The 22,234-nt window shown below is 40.3% G+C and overlaps 1 protein-coding gene across 1 annotated transcript in view; it reads right to left on the reverse strand.

Moving 5' to 3' along the window:
- Window positions 1-22,234, reverse strand: part of LOC124621813 (N-acetylgalactosaminyltransferase 6) — a 158,505-nt gene that overhangs the window by 29,722 nt on the left and 106,549 nt on the right. The window contains exon 10 of the mRNA XM_047147252.1: window positions 7,539-7,652. Within this exon, the coding sequence (XP_047003208.1) occupies window positions 7,539-7,652 (114 nt within the window). The remainder of the gene's footprint in view (window positions 1-7,538; window positions 7,653-22,234) is intronic.

The following is a 22,234-nucleotide window of genomic DNA, read 5'->3' on the forward strand; positions in this document are numbered from 1 at the left end:
AGAATGTAATAATCCCAATTGCAAAGAAAGCAGATGATGACACGAGAATATTATTGAACTACGAGTTTAATAAGCCATAGTTGCAAAATACTAACACCAATTCTTTAAAACAGAATGGAAAAACTGGTAGAAGTTGACCTTGAGGAAGTTCAGTTTGGTTTCTGATCAAGTAATGTTGACGCGACGACTTATCTTACAAGATAGGTTAAGGAAAGGCAAACCTATGTTTATAGGATTTGTAGAGTTAAAATAAGCTTTTGACAATGTCTGATGGAATACTCTCTTTGAAGTTCTGAAGGTAGCAGAGGTAAAATGTAGGGAGCAAAAGGCTATTTACAACTTATACAGAAAACAGCTGGCAGCTCTAAGAGTCAAGAGGCATGAAAGGGAAGCAGTGGTTGAGAAGGGAGAGAGACAGGGCTGTAGTCCATCAGTAATGTTATTCAATCTGTACACTGAGAAAGCATTAAAGGAAACCAAAGAAAAATTTAGAATAGGAATTAAAGTTCAGGGAGAGGAAATAAAAACTCTGAGGTTTGCCACTGGCATTGTAATTCTGTCAGAGACAGCGTAGGACTTGGAAGAGCAGTTAAAAGGAATGGTCATAATCTTGAAAGGAGGATATTGGATCAAAATCAACAAAAGCAAAACAAGGATGATGGGTAGCCAAATTAAATCGTGACACTGAGGGAATTGGATTATAAAATGAGGTACTTAATGTAGTAGGTGAGTTTTGTTATTTGGGCAGCAAATTGACTGATGATGGCTGAATTAGGGAGGATATAAAATGTAGACCGGCAACAGCAAGAAAAGTGTTTCTGAAGAAGAGAAATTTGTTAATATCAAATATAAATTTGTGTCAGGAAGTCTCTTACAGAATGTATTTGTCTGAAGTGTAACCTTTTATGGAAAAAGAACACACACTGTAAACAGTTCAGACAAGAAAGGAATAAAAGCTTTTGAAACGTGGTGCTACAAAAGAATATTGAAGATTAGACGGGTAGAATAAAAGCTTTTGAAATGTGGTGCTACAGAAGGATGTTGAAGTTTGAATGGGTAGATCACATAAATAATGAGGAGGTACAGAAAAGAAATGGGAAGACAAGAAATGTGTGGCACAAATTGACCAAAAGAGGGGATTGGTTGCCAGGACACATTATGAGACATCAAGGGATCACCTGTTTAGCACTGGAGGGAAGTGTGGAGGGTAAAAATCGTAGAGGAAGACCAAGAGATGAATGCAGTAATCAGATTCATAAGGATGTAAGTTGCAGTAGTTATTCAGAGATGAAGAGGCTTGCACAGGATAGAGTAGCATGGAGAGCTGCATCAAACCACTCTTAGGACAGAAGACCACAACATCAACATCATAGTGCCTGTGAGATGCAGTTGCCCTGTGCAGTTCTGACATTCAGTCGGCACATGCACCAACAGCAATGAACATGTGGGCGCACTGTCATGATGCAAGAGACATGATTTGTCTCACCACATTTCTCGCTGTTTCCTTCTCACATTTTCTCGCACGGGTTGCAACACATCTCAATAGTACCATCAATTAACAATTTGTCCCTGTGGCATGAACTCTTGATGAACTAATCCTTCAAAGTCAAAGAAAACTATCAGTGTGGCTTTGACATCTGAACTGACCTAACAAGTGCTTTTTGGTCTTGGAGAACCTTTTGCAACCCATTGTGAATACAGAATCTTTGTCTCAGCATCAAGACCACAGACCCACATCTCGTCAACAGTTAGTATTCTCTTGAGGAACATTTCGTTCTCACTTGCGTGATCCAAAAGCTTTTCACAGATTGTGAGGCAAAGGTCTTTCTGGTCTTGACTCATGATCCGTTGGATGAACTTGACTGGAACACGATGCATTCCAAGATCCTGTGTCAGAATTTCAGGACATGGTCCAACTGAAACATTACATTCTTCTGCAAACTCTCGGACAGTCAGCCTTGATAGGCACGCACAATTTCATTGTTGTACCTGACACAAGCAACGTTGGTAGACATCAAAAGGCTTACTGAACGAGGGTCATCTTTAACATCGTCCGGCCATTTTTAAACCAGTGAACCATAGATAACACCGAATATAGTATAAACATTCATCACTGTAGGCTTCCTCCATCATTTGGTGTAACTCTGTAAAGGTTTTCTTGTGTTTCACACAAAATTTAATATAGACGCCTTGCTCCTCTAACTCTGCCATCTCCCAATCTGTGTGACACAACATTCAACTCAATACAGCACTGAACAATAACTAACAGACATACAACAATGAAACTCCCGGTAGTAACACATTACGCACAAGCATGTGCAGGGATTCCAACCACATTTCACTCCAACACACAACTGGCATGAAATTACAAATTTTCCAGAACTTTTTGAATAGACCTCATATATGTACTTAGTGATGAGAGAGGCCATCAGAGAAGTCACGGTATACTGCTTTGTGGGAATCTAACAACCTCCACATTGACTGGCTACCATTCTGGGTACAGAGCAACCGCACCTGCATGCCCCACATTACTGACAAATTCTGAGATAATGTGGAGGTGAAAACTAGTGATGCAGAACATTTGTAAACAAACCAAAAGTTGTGGGGATTTTAACAGAAAGTCAAACTTGAATAATCAAAAGTGGAGACTGGAGATAGAGCTGACTCAACACTGAACAAAGCATCCATCGGAGGCTAAGTCAGTGGGAAACAAATAATCAGAGAATAGTATCGTGGCACAGGATGAGGAGATACAGCACTATGGCTTTGTACCACATGCTCACCACATATCAACAGTCAAAAGAGTTGTGAGTACTGTGAGTGGTCCAGACAGTCATGCTTAACCCTCCAAGCATTTGCAATTCACACTTATCTGTAGACCAACAATTCTAGGAAGGTACAAATAAATGCAGATTATTTCATGAATAACGAACTAGTGTACCAGACACAGTTTAAACCCCCCCCTTTTTTTTTTTTTTAAAGAAGAGAGGAAGGAAGTGGTGGTTGCTTTCTTCAGCATGAGTGTTGAAATGTTTGATGCTCGACTCTCAAAAACAATACATAGGAAGGCACATCCAATCAATGGCTTCCCCCACCATGTTCACAAACATCTATGTGGATGAAAGACTCCCATTCTACATAAAATCAATCACTTCCTGGTACTTCTCAAATCCATTCCTATTTCAAACCCTCCCTGACTCCATCGATGTGACTTGCCTTTATGCAAAAATCCCACATACCCACAGCCTCTCAACTCTAGAACATCAATCTCTCCCAACTGCAACCTGAAATTCTTCCTAAATTGTCATTTAGTGTCACCCTAGCCGATTTCATTTTATTCATAACTACAATCAAACAATGGAAAATCCAGGATGGAATGTAACACTATTATGAAAAGGAAAGGTGCTATTCACCATATAGCGGAGGTGCTGAGTTACAGATAGGCTCTACAAAAAGAATGTCACAAATAAAGCTTTCAACCATTACAGCCTTTGTCAACAATATATGACACACACACACACACACACACACACACACACACACACACACACACACAAAAGCAAGCAGATGCAACTCTCACACACGACTGCAGTCTCAGGCCAATGAAACCACACTGCAAGCAGCAGCACCAGTGCATGATGGGAGTGGTGACTGGGTGGGGGCTGGGGCGGGGAGGGGGAGGAATAGTATGGTCTGGGTGGCAGACAGTGAATTGCTGCAGGTTAGACCGAAGCCAGGGGAGAGGTGGGGGGAAAGACTGGGTGTGATGGTGGAGTGACAGCTGTGCACTGCTGGAATGCCTTCGTTAGTCATTGTCCTCACCCATCCAGCCCCCTCCCTGTTCCCATTCCAGCACTACACAACCGGCATTCCACCATCACACCCAGTCTTTTTACTTACTCCTTTTCCGCTATCCCCCCCCCACACACACACCTCTTCCCTGCTCTCTGTCTAACTTGCAGCACTTCACTGTCTACCACTCCCACCATACTATCCCCGCCCCCCCTCCCCGCCCCAGCCTCCTCCACACCTCCACCCAGTCGCCACTCCCATCATGCACTGGCACTGCTGCTCACAGTGTGGTTTGCGTTGCCTGAAACTGCAGTCGTGTGTGCAAGTTGCATTTGCATGGGGGAGAGAGAGAGAGAGAGAGAGAGAGAGAGAGAGAGAGAGAGAGAGAGAGAGAGAGAGAAAGAGAGAGAGAGAGTCATCTACTGTTGCCGAAGGCCTTAGTGGCCAAAAGCTTTTTATGACAGTCTTTTTGCTGTACCTATCTGCGACTTAGCATCTAGCATATCCAGTTCACGGTGGGTAACAACTTTCCTTTTCATAATACTATTAATAACTACTTCTCTTCAGAGGGTCTGATCTACAAACAAATCAGAGGGACTGCTATGGGAACCAGGGTGGGCCCAACTAATGCCAACCTTTTCAGGGACCACATGTAAGAGGCTTTCCTCAAAACCCAGAAACTGGGCCTCCTGACGTTTATTGTGACATCTGTTTGGACTGTATTCATAGTGAAGAAGAACTCCTCTGCTCCCTGTAACAACAATCTCCCACATAGTATCCACCTGTCACCCTCTGACTAATGCTGTTCCTGTTTCCAAAAAACACAGAAGTTCACCCCTTACTACACAGTACTACCCAAGCCTCGACTGCCTCGATACTCTACTCTACCACGGCTATGACTTTCTCTAGTCAAGGCCTGAAATTAGATCCTCTCACCCTGATATCCTTCCCACACCATTCAACATCACTCTCCTTACCTCTGTAATATCCTTGTCAAACCTCACACAGTTTCCAAATTATTATCCCAGTCAATGCAACCATCCACTCTGTAAAACCTGCTCCACGTACCCACCCATTAACACTTACTCAAGCCCCAACAGTGGTAAAGTCCACAATACAAAAGGCAGATCAACTCACAAAACCATGCATTATGTTTATCAACTAAATTACATTCACTGCACAGCATTTTATAAAGGCATGGCCACCATTAAACTTGCTCAGCACATGAATGAGCATGAAGAACGATCTGCCTTGAAGGCATCTGGATCCAGTAGCTGGACAGGCTCTGCAACATGAATTAAGGGACCAGAAGAGCACTTGCTATATGACACAGACTACTTGAATTCTCGCACCCAGTACTCGTTTTCCTGAACTCAAGAGATGGAAACTTGTTCTCCAACACATCCTTGAATCCCAACTTGTCATTTCTTCCCCCTAACCTATCTTTACTTCTCAATCTGCCCTAATCATCTCTGGACTGAAGCTTGTCTACTTCTCACTAATGTACCAATTCTAACAGCCTCTCTCTCTCTCTCTCTCTCTCTCTCTCTCTCTCTCTCTTTCTATCTATCTCTCTCTCCCCAACACCTCCTCCTCCTCCATATTTGCCCACACTTTGTCCCACAGATTTCGCCACACCTCTGCCACATTTGTACAGCAAATGATGGTGCCCCTTAGGAAAATGGCAACAAGGGACAGAAAAGGACACCAGGTGTACTCAGTGTGTATGCCCGGGCACCTCATTCAACATGCTGAAGATGCTATTCTGGCAGCCACTGAGGGCACAGGGTGCAACCAACTGCAGACTGTGGCACGTGTGTGTGTGTGTGTGTGTGTGTGTGTGTGTGTGTGTGTGTGCGCGCTTTCCTTTCTTCTCTGAAGAAGGCTTTGGCTGGAAGCCCAGTGAGTAACAATCTTCTCGTTGTGCCTGTCAGCAACTGAAATTGTCATCTTTACAGCGAATAGCAACCTATCCTTTTTTATAATTGTTGTTTGGCAGTTCACACGTTTCAGCACTTTACTGTGGGGTCAAACAAATGTTAGCATTCATGCTGTCCTCCTTTGTATACATTTGATATCCAATGGACTTGAGCAATACTCTAGGATGAGTCACACAAGCAACCTGAACCTCCTTTGTACACTCATTGCTTTCTCCCAACAACCTATCAATCAACCAAAGTCTACTACTTTACCTATGATTGAGGCTATGTGATAATTTCATTTCATACTGTATTTCCACAATTGTTACATCCAGATATTTGAATGAGCTGACAGATAACAATAGTGAACCACTGGCATTGTAGTCATAGGATACTACATTTCCACATTTTCTGAAGTGCACAATTATATAAATCTGAACATTTAAATAAACTTGTAAATATTTGCGTCACTTTAAAATCTTATCATGATCTGAATAGACATAAGTGTGAATTTCTCCGATACTACTTCATTATAGATAACTGCGACTGCAGAAATCTGATGTTACTATTAATATTGTCTACCACATCATTCAACATATAACATAAGCAGCAAAGGCCCCCCAACATAATTCCCTAGGTCATGCCTTAAGTTACTTCCACATCTGTCAATAACACACTATCCAAGATTATTTGCTGCACCTTACATCCCAAGAAATCCTATATCCAGCCATGAATTTCATTCAATACCCCCATACAACTGTACTTTCACTGATAAGTGTTCATGTGGTACCAAGTCATGTGGTTTTCGGATGTCAAGAACTACTGGGTCAATCTTGCTGCCCGAAATTATTTTTTTTTGTGCTCACAGTATGTTCTCAGATTCTACAATACAGGGTTGTAAATGAACATGAATGGTAGCTTTATGTATTACTTCTGCTACTTTGTGCTTTCTTGCAGCTACTGGGCACAGTTCTTTGTTCAAGGGATCTACACTGCATTATGGTTAAAAGGTCCAGTTGCAAATCCAGCACAGAATCTGGTAGGGATGCCATCAGGCCCTTGGACTTTATTCAGTTTTCATGATACTTGAGCGATCCTCCTGAGTCTAGAACTCTCACCAAGTGGGACCGATATGGAAAATAGAGAAGATCCAAAGAAAAGTAACTTGCTTCATATGAGTCCACTTAGTTAGGACAAAAGCATGAAGGAGACACTCATAGGAGATGTGACAAGAGAGGCATTGTGGATCACTGTTAAAATTCTGAGTGCATGCTTTCACTGAAGAGTTGGCAAATATTTTGCTTTCTCCCATATATGTATCATGAAGGTAAATTTTAGCTCACATAAAGGCAAACTAACAGTTGCTCTTCCCGCATGCCTGTCACGACTGGGGAATGAAAAGGGGGATGTGACAGTGGTACATGATGAACTCTCCACTACACAACATAAAGTGATTTGCAGAATATAGATGTAGATGTACAAAATATCCTCATAAGCTCTCCAGACCCCTTTTTGGACGTATAACACTGATTCCACACCAAAAGTTCTACTGCCTCTCTCTGCTAGTCTTAATATTTTCTGGAATGATGATGGGCTTCCTCTTCAAGAAGGATGTTACTCAGCAATGACAAAATTTCTAGTGTCAATTCCCTAACTGAGTGTAGCTCCTCTGCATAGCTGATTCCAAATAACAAATACATTTGGTGCTTATTCTTAAAGGACTATCCTGCATTTTGTTGTATCGGCAGAAATTTATATCCCCTTACTTTTAAACAAAACTGTCTTTGAGCACTATACTATTCGAAAGGAAAAAAAAAGTGCACATACCTGCTGTCCTTTGGCATTTTTCCGATCTTTCACACATTCCTTCAAACCAAATGGTTTTTCAGTTCCAACAAAATTTGTATCAACACATAACTCTGGTGCAGCCACACTACGTATCTAGAAACACCAAAGATGAGAATACTGTAATAACAATTGCAATTACAGAGGAAAAATACATGTCACATCTCCACAAAATATATAATCCAATAACAGTGAACCAATTGTATACTTGACATGACTGTGATTCATCAGTCATAATTCCTGCATTGTGTATTATGACAAGCAAATAAATAAATAAAAATTAGGCTACTGCAAGGCAAATGTAGCAACAACCAAAAGAAGCATTATGTAACAAGACAGCATCACTGACAGAGCATGCTACTTTCTGGAGGGAAAAATGGGAGAAAATAATGGCAGTTCATGTCAACTGATTCTTTCATCCATCATTAATTAAAAGCCTACACCTTATGATGCTTCTTCAATCACTGCTTGGTAGAGTAATTACATAACCATAATTGAAAAGCACACACAACCATAAATGAAAAGCACACAGTTGTGAAGGTTCTGAAGTATTAGTTTATTTTGTTAACTAGTTTTTAACGTAGAAGACCACCTTAAAAATTTAATGGCTTAAACCATGGGTTCCACCAGTTTTCTGTTGATATTCAATGCAGAGTTTTTCCACCTGCATTTGGATGGTCAGTTATACAGCCCCTGCTGAGTATGTCAGGTTTGCATCACATATAAAAAGCAGCTACTCTGATGGCAGAGTACATGTGGTATGTATATGCATTAGGATAGATTGTACTCACCACAAAGAGGAGACACTAAGTATCAGACAGACACAATTAAAAGTATACTGTTGGATATTATTCAGTTATCAGACCAGGTCCTTCATCAGATGAAAACACACACACACACACACACACACACACACACACACACACACACACACACACACACAGAGAGAGAGAGAGAGAGAGAGAGAGAGAGAGAGAGAGAGAGAGAGAGAGAGAGAGAGCCACTGTCATCTCTGGGCACTCTGTCTCCACTATGGTGAGTAGTTGTCTCAGCTGTGGTAGGCAGTGGGGGTACAGAAGAGGGTGGGGAGTACGAATGACACCAGGGCAGATGTAGGGGAAGATGCTGTAGTGCTGCCTATGGGAGTGTGCAGAAACACTGCACCAGCAGGATGCATATATACTTCTCCATAGGTCCCATGAGCACACATGTGTCACTGTACCAGAGAAATGAGTAGTCTGCTTATTTAAAATGTGCAGGCGAATTCACACTCTTGCAGATTAGATGGAAAAATAAAAGCACAGTAGCTGTTAACTGCTTAACTCTTCAGAGTAAATTTCTAAACTTACTCTCATTTATTAGCAGTTATAATTCCCATGCTTAGAATGGAAAGTAAAAACCACAGTAATCTGGAGTGAGATAAACATCAGTCCAGACTGTGAACTAATTCAGACGCAAATAGATGTGAAAGTTGTGCCAAAAAAATCAGTAACTGCTAGTTTCTAGCAGACACTTCCATAAGGTACCGCAATGACCAACACTTCTGAGGAACTTTGCAAAATTTTACGTACAAATTTTCCCATCATCTTTAACAACAGGCAAACACATCAATTTGTAATCAGAGACTGAGTATGACACATTTAGTACCAGTGACAGAGACAACAGTAAAGTTAGGATCAAAGTAGAGAGAATTCGTGACACACCCTGCTCAAAGTAAAGAGCACATTCTGGAAACAATCCAATAGATGGTTGTAAAGCCATTTCCTGCCATATCCTTTCTCATTTGATGCTAGTCCAACAATGTACACAAGAGAGCCTCTGTGGGGTTCAGTAACTAGGAAGGAGATACTGACATACTGAAGCTGTCACTCGCTGGGCCTTGAAGAATTCCTGGATTGCTCAGTCAGTAAAATGAAAATGTAGAAAACATAAATGTCCAGGTTTGAGACGAACACATGCACAGTTTTAATGTCAGGAAGTTTCAAAAGTTGAACAAAGCCAAGCCACATGTAAGATCAGCTACACATAAAAGATTCAAAGGTCTTGGGGGAGGGAGGGGGGGGGGGGCGCATTTTCTCTTCCGTAAAAATGTCAAAGAAAGTTCTAAGAAGTTTCAATAACATCAGGGATAGCTGCAAATCCATCTCACTCCCTTCTCAACTACAGCATCCCTATCATGTTCTTTGACTCTTAAAACCGAGTGAGACAGTGCAGTGGTTAACACATTGGACTTGCAATCAGGATGACAATGGTTCAAACCCATGTCCGGCCATCCTGATTTATACTTTCCATGATTTACTTAAAATCATTTCAGGCAAATGACAGGATGGTTACTTTGAAATGGCATGGCCAGTATTCTTCTCCATCCTTCCCTAACCCAAGCTTGTGCTCTGTCCTAATGAAATTGAAGTGAACAGGATGTTAAACACTAAATCTCCTCCCTCCCCCACCCCCTCTACAGATTTCAAAGAGCGTATTTAAGTCAACACTGCTAAAAGCTTTCTTTACGCCTACAAATGCTATGAACTTAGGTTTGCCTTTCTTTAACCTTTTTTCTAAGATAAGACTGTTCCTACATTTTTGTAGAACCCAAACTGATTTTTCCCAGGGTCAGCTTCTGTTTTCCCATAATTCATGTCACATTTTGCAGTCATTATTAGTAAGATTCAAGCCTGTCAGCAACTGCGTCTTTAGAGATGGAATTATTACATCCTTCTTGAAGTCTAAGAGAATTTTGCCTGTCTTTTACATCTTGCACACCAGGTGGAATAGTTTTGTCATGACTGACTCTTCCAATGATATCAGCAGTTCTGAGGGAATGCTGTCTACTCTAGGTGCCTTGTTCCGACTTATGTCTTTCCGTGCTTGGTTAAATTATTCTTGCAATACCGTATCTCCTATCTCATCTTCATCTACTTCCATTTCCTTTTCAATAACACTGACTTCAAATTCATTTCCTTTGTATAGGCCCTCTTATAAGTTCCTTCCACCTTGTCTTTCTTCGCTTAGTACTGGATCGCCATATGACCTCTCGCTATTCATTTTCTCCAAAGACATGTGGCATCTATTCTTCCCTAGTTATGCATGCTTCTATATCCTTGCATTTTCCCTCTAGCCATTCCTGCTTACCCATTTTGTGCTTTCTCTCAATCTCATTTTTAAACATCTGTATTCGATTTCAGCTGCTTCATTGTGTATTTTCTCATTTCATCAACTACTGTATCTCCTGTGATATCCAAGGATATCTACTAGGGCTTGGCTTTTCACATATTTAATCCTGTGTTGCCTTCACTACTTCATCTTTCAGAGCTACCCATTCTTCTTCTACTATACTCCTTTCCCAAGTTTAACTCAATCACTGCCTAATGTTCCCATTGAAACTCTCAAAAACCTCTGGCTCCTTCAAATTATCCAGCTCTCCTCTCTTTAATTTCCCACTTTTTTTTCTTTCTTTTTTTTTGCAATTTTTTAAGTTTTACTCTACAGTAGATAACTAAAAATGATGGTTAGAGTTCTGGTTAGAGTTCACATCTGTGCCCAGAAATGTTTCCAGTTTCCCACCACAATAAAATTTTACTTTTCCTTAACTATCTGAATTATTTCTTTTACCTCATAATGCATTCTTTCAAACTCTTCACCATCTTCAGAGCTAGTTGCCATATAAACTTGTACTACTCTGGTGGGAGTTGGCTTCATGTCCATTTCAGCTGCGATAATGCATTCACTAAGTTGTCCATAGGATTTTACCCACATTCCTATTTGCTTATTCATTATTGGATCTACTCCTGCATTACGGCCTTTTGGATTCTGAATTTAGAACCCTCCACTCACCCAAATAGAAGGCCTGTTCATCCTGCCACTGAACTTCACTATCTGCCATTATGTCTAACTCCAAGCTATCCGTTTTCCTTTTCAAATTCTCTAACCAACCTATCTGAGTATGGGATCTAAAATTCCACGCTCTTATGTACTGAATGCCAGTTTTGTTTTTCCTGATGACTACATCCTCCTGAGTATCCCCCGCCTGGAGATCCGAATGGCAGATTATTTTACCTCGAAGATATTTTCTCCAAGAAGATGCCATCATCACAGAAAAGCTTCATGCCTTAAGGAAAATCAGCACCTGTTGTCTCTCCTTGCTATAAGCTGTTCACAGTACCAGCATAGCAAAGCCATTTGGTGATTGTTAGAATGCCAGATCAGCCAATCTCACCTAGACCAGTGATTGTCAAACTTTTTTGCTCAATAGCCAATACTGACAATATGGGGGAACACCTCAGGCCACATATCTACCAATCTTATTATTATTATTATTATTATTATTATTTGGTAATATATAATATAGTATGTTATGAGCCCACAATATACTAACTATATTAAAGCCGCGACAAGTTGGCCGCCTGTCCGAAAGTAGTGCTCATTAAGTCGTGTCAACATCTCTTTGATTTAGACTGCTACCACACTTAGTGACCACAAAATTGTGACACCACAATTGCCTGATACAGTGTTCTTGTATTGTCTGCATGAATGGATGATAACAGTACCTGTGCTTAAATTTAAATGCATTATGCAATATAAGACACAATCACAAATGAGAAAAATTAAGAATGTCTTAAAATATTACTGTCTCTGTAAGTATTTCTGTTTGTTCCTGAGCAGGAAAACTACTCTCTAAATAAGATCTACATGTTAGACGACTTCTTTGGCTTTGACTGTTAGTTACAGGGCGTGTGTTATAGAATACAGCTGAAAATTGTGAGTCACACGAACACTTAATTCAGGCTGCATATGGCCTGCAGTTTTTTCAAACAAAATGTTTTTCAAAACAAAATCACTGGTGTAGACTGTTGCCCCTGCAACTACTGGTAATGTGGCAGCCCTTCTTCAGGAATTACATGCTTAGTTGGCCTCTCCATTAATAACCCTCCACTGTGGTTGCACTTACAGTTCGGATAACTGTATTGTTGAGGCACACAAGCCACCCCACCACAGCAAGGTCCAACATCCATGGTTAAGGGGAGGGGTGAGGGGGAGGGGGCTCCTAAGTCATATGAACATAAAACGGCAACCACAGATACAAGTAACTCTTGATTCAAGAGGCAACTAAAGTTCTTGCATTTAGGAAAGCCCCAGAACCTGTTACATTGCATATTTTTTATACTCGAGAAATGGCTCTCCTCTGTATAGAGCTGTAATTTTATTGGAGATCCTTGAAGCAATCAAATGTTCTAGTCATTTTTTGGGAAGTGTGAATGGAAAGGTGCTCTGAACTGCACACCAAAAAACTCACTGATGTCAATCTGATACTTCAAAGTTCTGGGTGCAATACAAATTATGCAAGGAATAAAAATATAGATGAGGAAATGACTGAATGAAAGCACACATCAAATGAGCAAAAATGTCAGTGAGATTTTGAACAATGTCCTCCTTCTAACACAAAGCACAGTTAGGTGTTTGAGTGTTCTGTGTCAATTAGCTCTTGAGAAGAACATTGACCAAAACCCCTGCAATGCTTTCAAGCTTGTTACACGCTGACCACTCAGTGGCTCAGGTATGTGATGAATGGTCATCTTCACTGTAGGCAGGCCGTTGTATAATAATGGAAAACCTGACACTTCCTGGCAGGTTAAAACTATGTGCCAGACTGAGACTTGAACTCGGGACCTTTGCCTTCCACGGGCAAGTGCTCTACCAACTGAGCTACCCAAGCAGGACTCACGCCCCATCCTCACAGCTTTACTTCCACCAGTACCTCGTCTCCTACCTTCCAAATGTTACAGAAGCTCTCCTGCAAACCATGCAGGACTAGCACTCCTGAAAGAAAGGATGCAGAAGTAAAGCTGTGAGGGCAGGATGTGAGTCGTTCTTGGGTAGCTCAGTTGGTAGAGCACTTGCCCACGAAAGGCAAAGGTCCCGAGTTCGAGTCTAGGCGCGGCACACAGTTTTAATCTGCTAGGAAGTTTCATATCAGCGCACACTCCGCTGCGGAGTGAAAAATCTCATAATGGAAAACCTGTTTCACAGGACCGATGACCTCGCTGTTTGGTCCCCTCACTCAAATCAACCAACCAACCAACCTGTTTCACTTGGATTTAAATTTATTTGGAGACCACATTAACTTATCTATAGAAGTAAACACACATTTTGCATACACCAGCCATGTGAAAGTAGATCGAATGACCAAGTGAGACTACACAGCAGTAAGAGAATACACTCACATTCTATTGGACGGCAGTTGCAAATCCACGGCCATCCAGATTTTGGTTTTTCATGGTTTCGCTAAATCACTTAAGGCTGATGCCAGAGTCAGTCCTTTGAAAATGACAGCCAGTTTCATTCCCTGATCCAAGGCTGTGTGCCATCTCTAATGATCTCTTTGTTGATGTAAACATTAATCCTTAATCTTCCTTTTTCACATGACCCAAAAAACTCTAGATGGGGGAGCTCTAGTTGGTAGTGTGTCTCTGGACTTCAGGATAGTCTTAGATACAGTTCTGCAGTGTCAGTTAATAAATAAAATACATGCCAACAGAGTATCAGGCCATGCATGTGATTTGGTCTAGGCCTTATGAACAGAATTATGTGCAAGGCTGTGCCATGGTTACTGCAGTGCACATGCATTCGGAAGTAAGATGTTTCAAATTTGCATCTGACCATCCTGATTTAGGTTTTCTGTGATTTTCCCTAATTGCTCTTGGCAAATGCTGGTGGGATGGTTCCTCTGGAAGAGTACAGGTGATTTCTTTCCTAAACCTCAAAACAATCCAAGCTTGTGATCCATCTATAATGAACTGGTTGTCCATGGGATGCAGGAACAGAATATGGCTCATCTTTCTCAATGCAAAGACAATGTCAGAAGTTAAGTTTAGCACTGGACATGACATGTCTCTCGGTCATCTCATAGTACTGTCACTACCCGTGACATGGCAAATATTGTCAACAGGTGTCTCAGTCTACCCTTAAGCAACACATTTATATTCTCTGAAATCACATTGTTACAAAGTTGTGAAATGCAGAATGACATTTAGGTGATAAATGTTTGAGGTAAATATTGCAGCTGACCCTGAACATAACCAAGTATTAAGTAAAAACAAAGATTCCGTGACTTACCAAGCGGGAAAGCACTGGTAGATAGACACAATAAAAAACATACAAACACACACACAGAATTTCAAGCTTTCGCAACCAACGGTTGCTTCGTCAGGAAAGAGGGAAGGAGAGGGAAAGACGAAAGGATGTGGGTTTTAAGGGAGAGGGTAAGGAGTCATTCCAATCCCGGGAGCGGAAAGACTTACCTTAGGGGGAAAAAAGGACAGGTATACACTCGCAAACACACACACGTATCCATCTGCTTGTGTCTGTATATGTGTGGATGGATACGTGTGTGTGTGTGTGTGTGTGTGTGTGTGTGTGTGTGTGTGTGTGTGTGTGTGCGCGCGCGCGCACGCACGCGAGAGAGTGTATACCTGTCCTCTTTTCCCCCTAAGGTAAGTCTTTCCGCTCTCGGGATTGGAATGACTCCTTACCCTCTCCCTTAAAACCCACATCCTTTCGTCTTTCCCTCTCCCTCCCTCTTTCCTGACGAAGCAACCGTTGGTTGCGAAACCTTGAAATTCTGTGTGTGCGTTTGTGTGTTTTTTATTGTGTCTATCTACCAGCGCTTTCCCATTTGGTAAGTCACGGAATCTTTGTTTTTAATATATTTTTCCCATGTGGAATGTTTCTTTCTATTTTATTTACCTTAGGGGGAAAAAAGGACAGGTATACACTCGCAAACACACACACGTATCCATCTGCTTGTGTCTGTATATGTGTGGATGGATACGTGTGTGTGTGTGTGTGTGTGTGTGTGTGTGTGTGTGTGTGTGTGCGCGCGCGCGCGCACGCACGCGAGAGAGTGTATACCTGTCCTCTTTTCCCCCTAAGGTAAGTCTTTCCGCTCTCGGGATTGGAATGACTCCTTACCCTCTCCCTTAAAACCCACATCCTTTCGTCTTTCCCTCTCCCTCCCTCTTTCCTGACGAAGCAACCGTTGGTTGCGAAACCTTGAAATTCTGTGTGTGCGTTTGTGTGTTTTTTATTGTGTCTATCTACCAGCGCTTTCCCATTTGGTAAGTCACGGAATCTTTGTTTTTAATATATTTTTCCCATGTGGAATGTTTCTTTCTATTTTATTTATATCAAGTATAAAGTAATGCGCATAAGCAAATGAAAAGATCAAGCATCAGTCACATCCATCAAATATGTAATGATGTCCATGCATAGCATATTTTCACATAAATCTCAGTGTGGAGGAGGCAGGTCATGGTATGAGATCCCCACCGCCCCAACACGTGCACATGCGCTCGCGCGCACCCCCCGCCCCCCCCAAACACACACACACACACACACACACACACACACACACACAAAAAAAACAAACAACAAACAAAAATACTACTCACTCACTAACAAATGTGCTGCTCCCTGGCTGAAAAAATACTGGTGGTTGGCAAATGTTACAGATAGTGAAGCAGCTGTTCAAGTTTATTTATATGCATGTTCTGTAGATCCTTTTATGTTTGTGAGAAGCTAGGATGTGAAATGAGTCAAAGAATATCTAAATATAAATTAAATAGAACATGCAACAAGGGAAAGGACATTTACTTTACAAAAACAGTTGCAGGGAAAATAAAAGCATAAAAACAGAGCAAAGTGAAAAAAAGACATCATGGAAGGTTTAGCACTGAATTCACAATAATACATAACAAACAAACAATAACATTATTTGCACAAAAGTCTTTGCAACTGCTAAAATATACAACTAATGAATAAAAAGTTTTATCAAGTAAATTCCACTTCATTTTATTTTAAAATAATGCACTGTTACTAGATGGACGAGAATCACGCACAGAGATCCAATCCAAAAGCCATTGCCACATTGAGTTATGAGAGACTCAGACAAAGTGCACGAACCGAGCAGTGCCACATCCAAGCATTGGTGTGCTACGGAGTAGTGGTAGCGATGACTGCTGTTATGAGCTATGGTCTATGAATGATGAGCAGACGAATGCTTAGTGGGCTGGTGGGGCAGATTGTGTAGTACAATTACCACCAATGTTCCCATTCTTTGCTTATTGTGCAAAATGAGTGCAGAACTAAACACAGTTTGCAAACGAAGGAGGTACCCTCAGAAAAAGTAAAAGAAAAATTAATCAATGGTGGAATAGAGCCACAAATCCTGAAACAAATTTAAATTTTTGGTTTGGATGATATTTAAGCCTGTAGTGGATGCTGATGTGAAAAAGATTAATTTTGTTTGCTGTTCGCTGCACAATGAAAGTTCTGCTCATGCTAAAGTATCAAGTGACACTTCGTACATTTCTCACCATCTAAGCATGTCTAATAAACAAGGGTCTTTTGATGACTAAAAATGTCTTCCTAAACCTGCTCCACTAATGGCCATTCATAAATGTGTGGTTGGGTATGCATGAGACCTGAGATTGTACTGAACTATGGGAGGTGAAATCAAACAATGGAAAAATGTGAGTGTGTGTGTGTGTGCGTGTGTGTGTGTGTCTTTTGTTTAATTCAGAAGGAGGCCTTTTTGGCTGAAAGCCTACTTGTTTGACAATCTTTTTGTTATGCCTATCTGCGATTCAACATATCCACTATATAGTGAGTAGCAATTTATCCTACACAGGATATGAAGGTTTTTTCTGTCTTGCTCAGGCATAAGTTGACAATGAAACTATTTACAGAAAAGTATACACAAAAGCCTCATCCCAAAACCGGGTTGTGACATGTGGCGGAAAGTGGTAGAGGGCTATGAGGTATAATTATGCCTGATGTAACTGCTTACATTTAGGGTCAGGAGAAGGGTTTTAATTTTTTTGCCAAATTCAGTAATATTTTTTGCGAAAACTGTTTTTGTTTTTTTTGCCAATTTCCATGCTACTTTTTTCGCCCCAGATTCAGTGCTACCTTTTTGCTCCAGATTTGTGCTGATTTCTTTGCCAATTTCGCTATTTTTTTACTGAATTTGCTGGTACTTTGTCACTTTTGCTCTTTTTGTTTTCAAATATCCATTTTTGTCCCTCCCCACCCCCACTTCCAGTGTTATTTTTTTCCAATTCTGGTTTTTCTTTGCAATTTTGTTGTTTTTAATCAAATTCAGCTTTATATTTTGTAAAATTCAATATTAATCCTTGCCCAATTAGGCGTTGTTTTTGTGGATTTGGTTTTACTTTTCTTGCCAGATTTGGTGTTACTTTTTTTGCCTGATTCCATGGTTTTTTTTCTGGCAAATTTGATGTTTTTGTCAATTTTGTAAAAATTGCCAATTTCATGTTATTTCACTGAAAAGTGCCAGTTTTGTGTTTTTTTCACATTACCGTTTTCACAAATTGTCCTGTTCCTACTTATATAACAAGAGTGAATTCTCAGCATCTACAGATAAGTGGACATACAGTGCAAGAAGGAACCATTATCTAACATGTACTGTCTCTTATGTTGTTGACTGGACCCTCAGATCCCATGTTTTCTTTATGATCCAGATCCCAGATGAACCAAACATGGATGTTAACATTCAAAGAGAATTCCTGAGTCAACATTTATGTCTTTTGGTATCCACAATATTGCTTTGAAAGACATTCCTTTATGAGCAAACAAGGTGCGAACATTGTCGCAACACTTTGTCATCACTCATCATTTAAATGATCCTGCTGTATGCTAAATACATCATACAAAATGCTTTTTATGCGGAGTATATATACGTCAATTGTCCACAAGTTCACGCTCTTTTGCCTATGGTGAAAGAATTTTTCATTCAGACAAATAAAAGTGGCCTTCTCAATGCTCTTGATCCAACACTGGAACAGTCCAACAATATTTGCTGGAATATGTGATTGTCTATGTTACGCTCTGTAGAAAGCCAATATTTGGTATTTAGTGAAAAGCTCACTGAAAAGGGAGAAGTAACTTTAATTGATGGAATTTATCAGCACGCTAAATTCTCTTCTTATAGTATCTATGCTTTTCCTTTACTGTAATTTTTGTATGTAAGTATTTAATTTATGGCAGGCCTTTTCAAATGTGAGATTTTTTGCTGTCTTTAAAGGAGGTGTTCAATGAATTAGAAATGTAGAAACTGGAGTTGAACAAATCACCTAGACTGCACCTTCTGTTGCCATGAAAGGTAACATTATAACAGCACTCAGGTCAGGTGTCTCAGAAACGAAGAGCCTCACAAGCACAACTTTTATGTAAATGCCTCACATTTAGAGGAAAGATAAATTTTTCAGAAGCACCATAAGCTAGCAACTTTTCTCTGGCCAACTATTTCATCACCTAAAACTGATATCTGAAGAAAGGAGACGTGAAGTCATGGCAGAGGTAAGACAAAGAAGACAGGCAAAACCAAGATTAGTAACATTATCTAACATAAGCCTCACAGGCTCAGATTTCATGTTCTCTTGCCCAAATAGTAGCCAAAGATATGGGGATACTTCATCAGATCGCACCATGGAATCTGTGAATGACCTTATTGGAGCACTGAAATTCAATGAAACAGTTTAAATATTTTCAACAACACATCATTTACAATTGTATAGGCTTTTGCAGCACGAGTTAATTAACATGACAGTTTACTGGGTATGGTTCCACATTGTTCATAAATAACTATCACTGATTAAACCAAGTAGACTCAGAAGAAGATCACTGTACCCATGGCTGAAATTTTGATTTCATCAGTGATAGTTATTCACAATAAGACATGCTCAGAAAACTTTAATTTTAACAGAACATTTGTTTTTATTCTCAACAGACTTTCATATTCATAGTAGGGTTCACATTGGTGCTGATTTGTAAAACAATATATTAAAAGGCTTTTGTGTATTCCCGATCAGGTGGTGAAAGAGGCATGTAATAGCCATGAAGAGATAACTTTCTCACCAAATTCTACATAAGCCCACTACCAGCGAAAAAAAAGAAGTTTTGCTTTGTGGGCAAATGTTGACGACAGACGGCTGGAGAGATATGCAAAATGGAAGACAAACAGGAAAAAACTTCTTAATTCTTCAGAAGATCACCAGAAAAATATTGTGTATACAAGTTCATTGTGGTCACTTAAAGTATATCTAACAAATGTGATTAAGACATTTGTGAATAAAATAGCATTTCAAATAGGTTGCATGCTCCCATCTGGCAATGTCAAATTTTATTAAATAACTCTCAGTGATAGGAAATGGCAATGGCCTGTATATGCCACATAGTAATGTTCAGCATGTGAGTGTCGGTTTGCCACCTCGGTAGCGCAGTACATCTACTTAGCATTGCTCTTGATGCAGCCCACTCAGTGCAATCGACTGTGGTTGGTACCAGTGCAGCTGACGGTGGAGGGCTGAGGCACCCCAGAGCCATAGGCTGTAAGATGGCCACATTGAGTACGGCAGGCCAAACTGGAAAAGCCTGTAGGCTCAGAGTAATGCATGGTGAGCCACTTTGCACTACTCTGATGTATACTTCTGATGTTTAGCAATGAATTAAATAATATAATAATGGAATAATGTCACTCTTTCTGTACCTGGGTTACATTTTCAAAACTACAATGGAAATCAGTCTCTTTACTTTTATTGTGATCATGGTAGATTTCAATGGTTTCATCTTGCAAGGGATTGTCAACCACACAGCACGAGAACATTATCTTTGATGTGGGTGAACTGCCCCAGAAGATAATTCCATAGCACATAACAGAGTGAACTTTGTGACACTAATGTCATCAATACATGAGACTGTCCTAAAGGCAAAAGTAGCTGATGACAAACTTTTAATGGCCTGGAGGACATGATATTCCTAACTAACCCTGCTATGTGGAGGCCTAAGAATTTAGTGGTGTATACCTTCTGAATTTTTCTGACTGTACTGTGCAATAGATATCTCTTGTGAGATTTTGTGATGGGAACTGAACTTTGTATATGTGGTCAATGTTGACTTGTGGGACATATTCAGTAACTGAGTGGACAAATCTGTTGTTAGACACAGATTGGCACTGGTGACACAATGTAGATTGACACTTGCTTAGTTGAATCAAGAATGAACCTTTCACTGTACAGGACAGTGTAAATTGTTGTGGCAATTACCGACAGATTGAAACTCTGTTTGGGGCAGGTCTTGAATACAAACCCTTGTCATCCACAGGCAAAGTTACAACCACCTGAGCTATCCATGCACAATTCAAACCCACCCTTACAGCTTCAATTTTTCTAGTGTCTGTTTCCTAGAGTCCAGACTTCACAAATGTTCTCCTGCAAGTCATATTTCGCCACCTGAAAAATCGACAGCGGGTGTGCTGAAAAGTAATGCCTCCGGACTTTTAATTAGAGGGATCCGAATTGTAGCGTTTAACATGGCAGTGTATAAAGTAACTATGTCAGTGTGTGAGGAACAGCATATTGTAATCAAGTTTCGAATTTGAAGAGTTCAGAATGACAATTCCAGACTACACATGAGCACTGTGACACCTGCAACAATTTCACACCTTTGGTTCAAAGCCATCAATCATCCTCCATAGAGCCCAGACTTGGCCCCATCACATTTTCATCTGTTTCCAAAACTTAAATAACACCTTTGAGGACTTCACTTGGATAGTTACGAAGCAGTGCAAGTAGGGGTGAGGTTCTGACTCCGTCAACAAAGTCAGACATTCTACAGTGACATTTCCTACAAACTGGTCTCTTGTTAGGAGAAATGTGTTCATCACCACAGTGATTACGTTAAAAAATAAATATGTAGAGATAAAGAATAAGGCTGTAGACTGTTAATAAGGTTTGTTTTATTTAAAAAACTTTATGAGCTTTCACACAAAAAATTCAAAGGCATTACTTTTCACCACAGACTGGTAGATATGAATTCTGTCTCAAATTGTGAAATTACCTAGTAGATACTTTTCATAATGTACATCACCCAGATGAATGGTGTTATCAAAGAGAACTGTATTATCACAGACAGTGTGGAATAGTCTAATTGTCTGCATATAAATATTGATAAAGTAACAAATGTTCATTTACTGCTAATGCACGACATCTGACGAAGCCCATTTTGGAAAAAGAAAGTGCAGAAGAACATATTTGCAAAATAAAGAGCGAGTTTGAATGCAATACATATCAGTGCATTCATAAGTTAACTTCTCATTGGGGCAGATGAATGGTCTCTGTAAGACTAATGCTGTGTACAGCAAATTAGGACTCTGTCATTGGACCAATAATATTACAAAGGAACATACATGTTTGTCTACTGCTTGAAGTTGTTGTCATGTGGGCACTTTAACATGGCAGTTTTACATGGGGGTGTTTTGAAATAGGGTTGCATAAGATACTGGTAGAGGTCAGACCTGAACTACTTCATTTACAATGCTGAAAACCTCAGCAAGCAATTGGGTGGTGGCTGTTACCAAATTCTTTGCACACTCCACTTTGCTTCAGGCTGTGCATTGCTCAACGTTTTCTTTTCTTATTTTGAAATGTGTGAAGAGACTTATCTTGGTTCATCACAGTGTTCATACATAATTTAAACAAACTCCAAAAAGAATTGGCAATCCCTCTGAATGTGTGTCAGTTCTGCTTTCACAGAAAACCTGAACACTGGTGTCTGCTGGTACCTGTACAAGAGAGAGGCCGGGCTTGTTACCCTACGCTGCCACT

Source organism: Schistocerca americana, chromosome 7 (assembly GCF_021461395.2).
Source record: "Schistocerca americana isolate TAMUIC-IGC-003095 chromosome 7, iqSchAmer2.1, whole genome shotgun sequence".
Taxonomy (NCBI): Eukaryota; Metazoa; Arthropoda; class Insecta; order Orthoptera; family Acrididae; genus Schistocerca; species Schistocerca americana.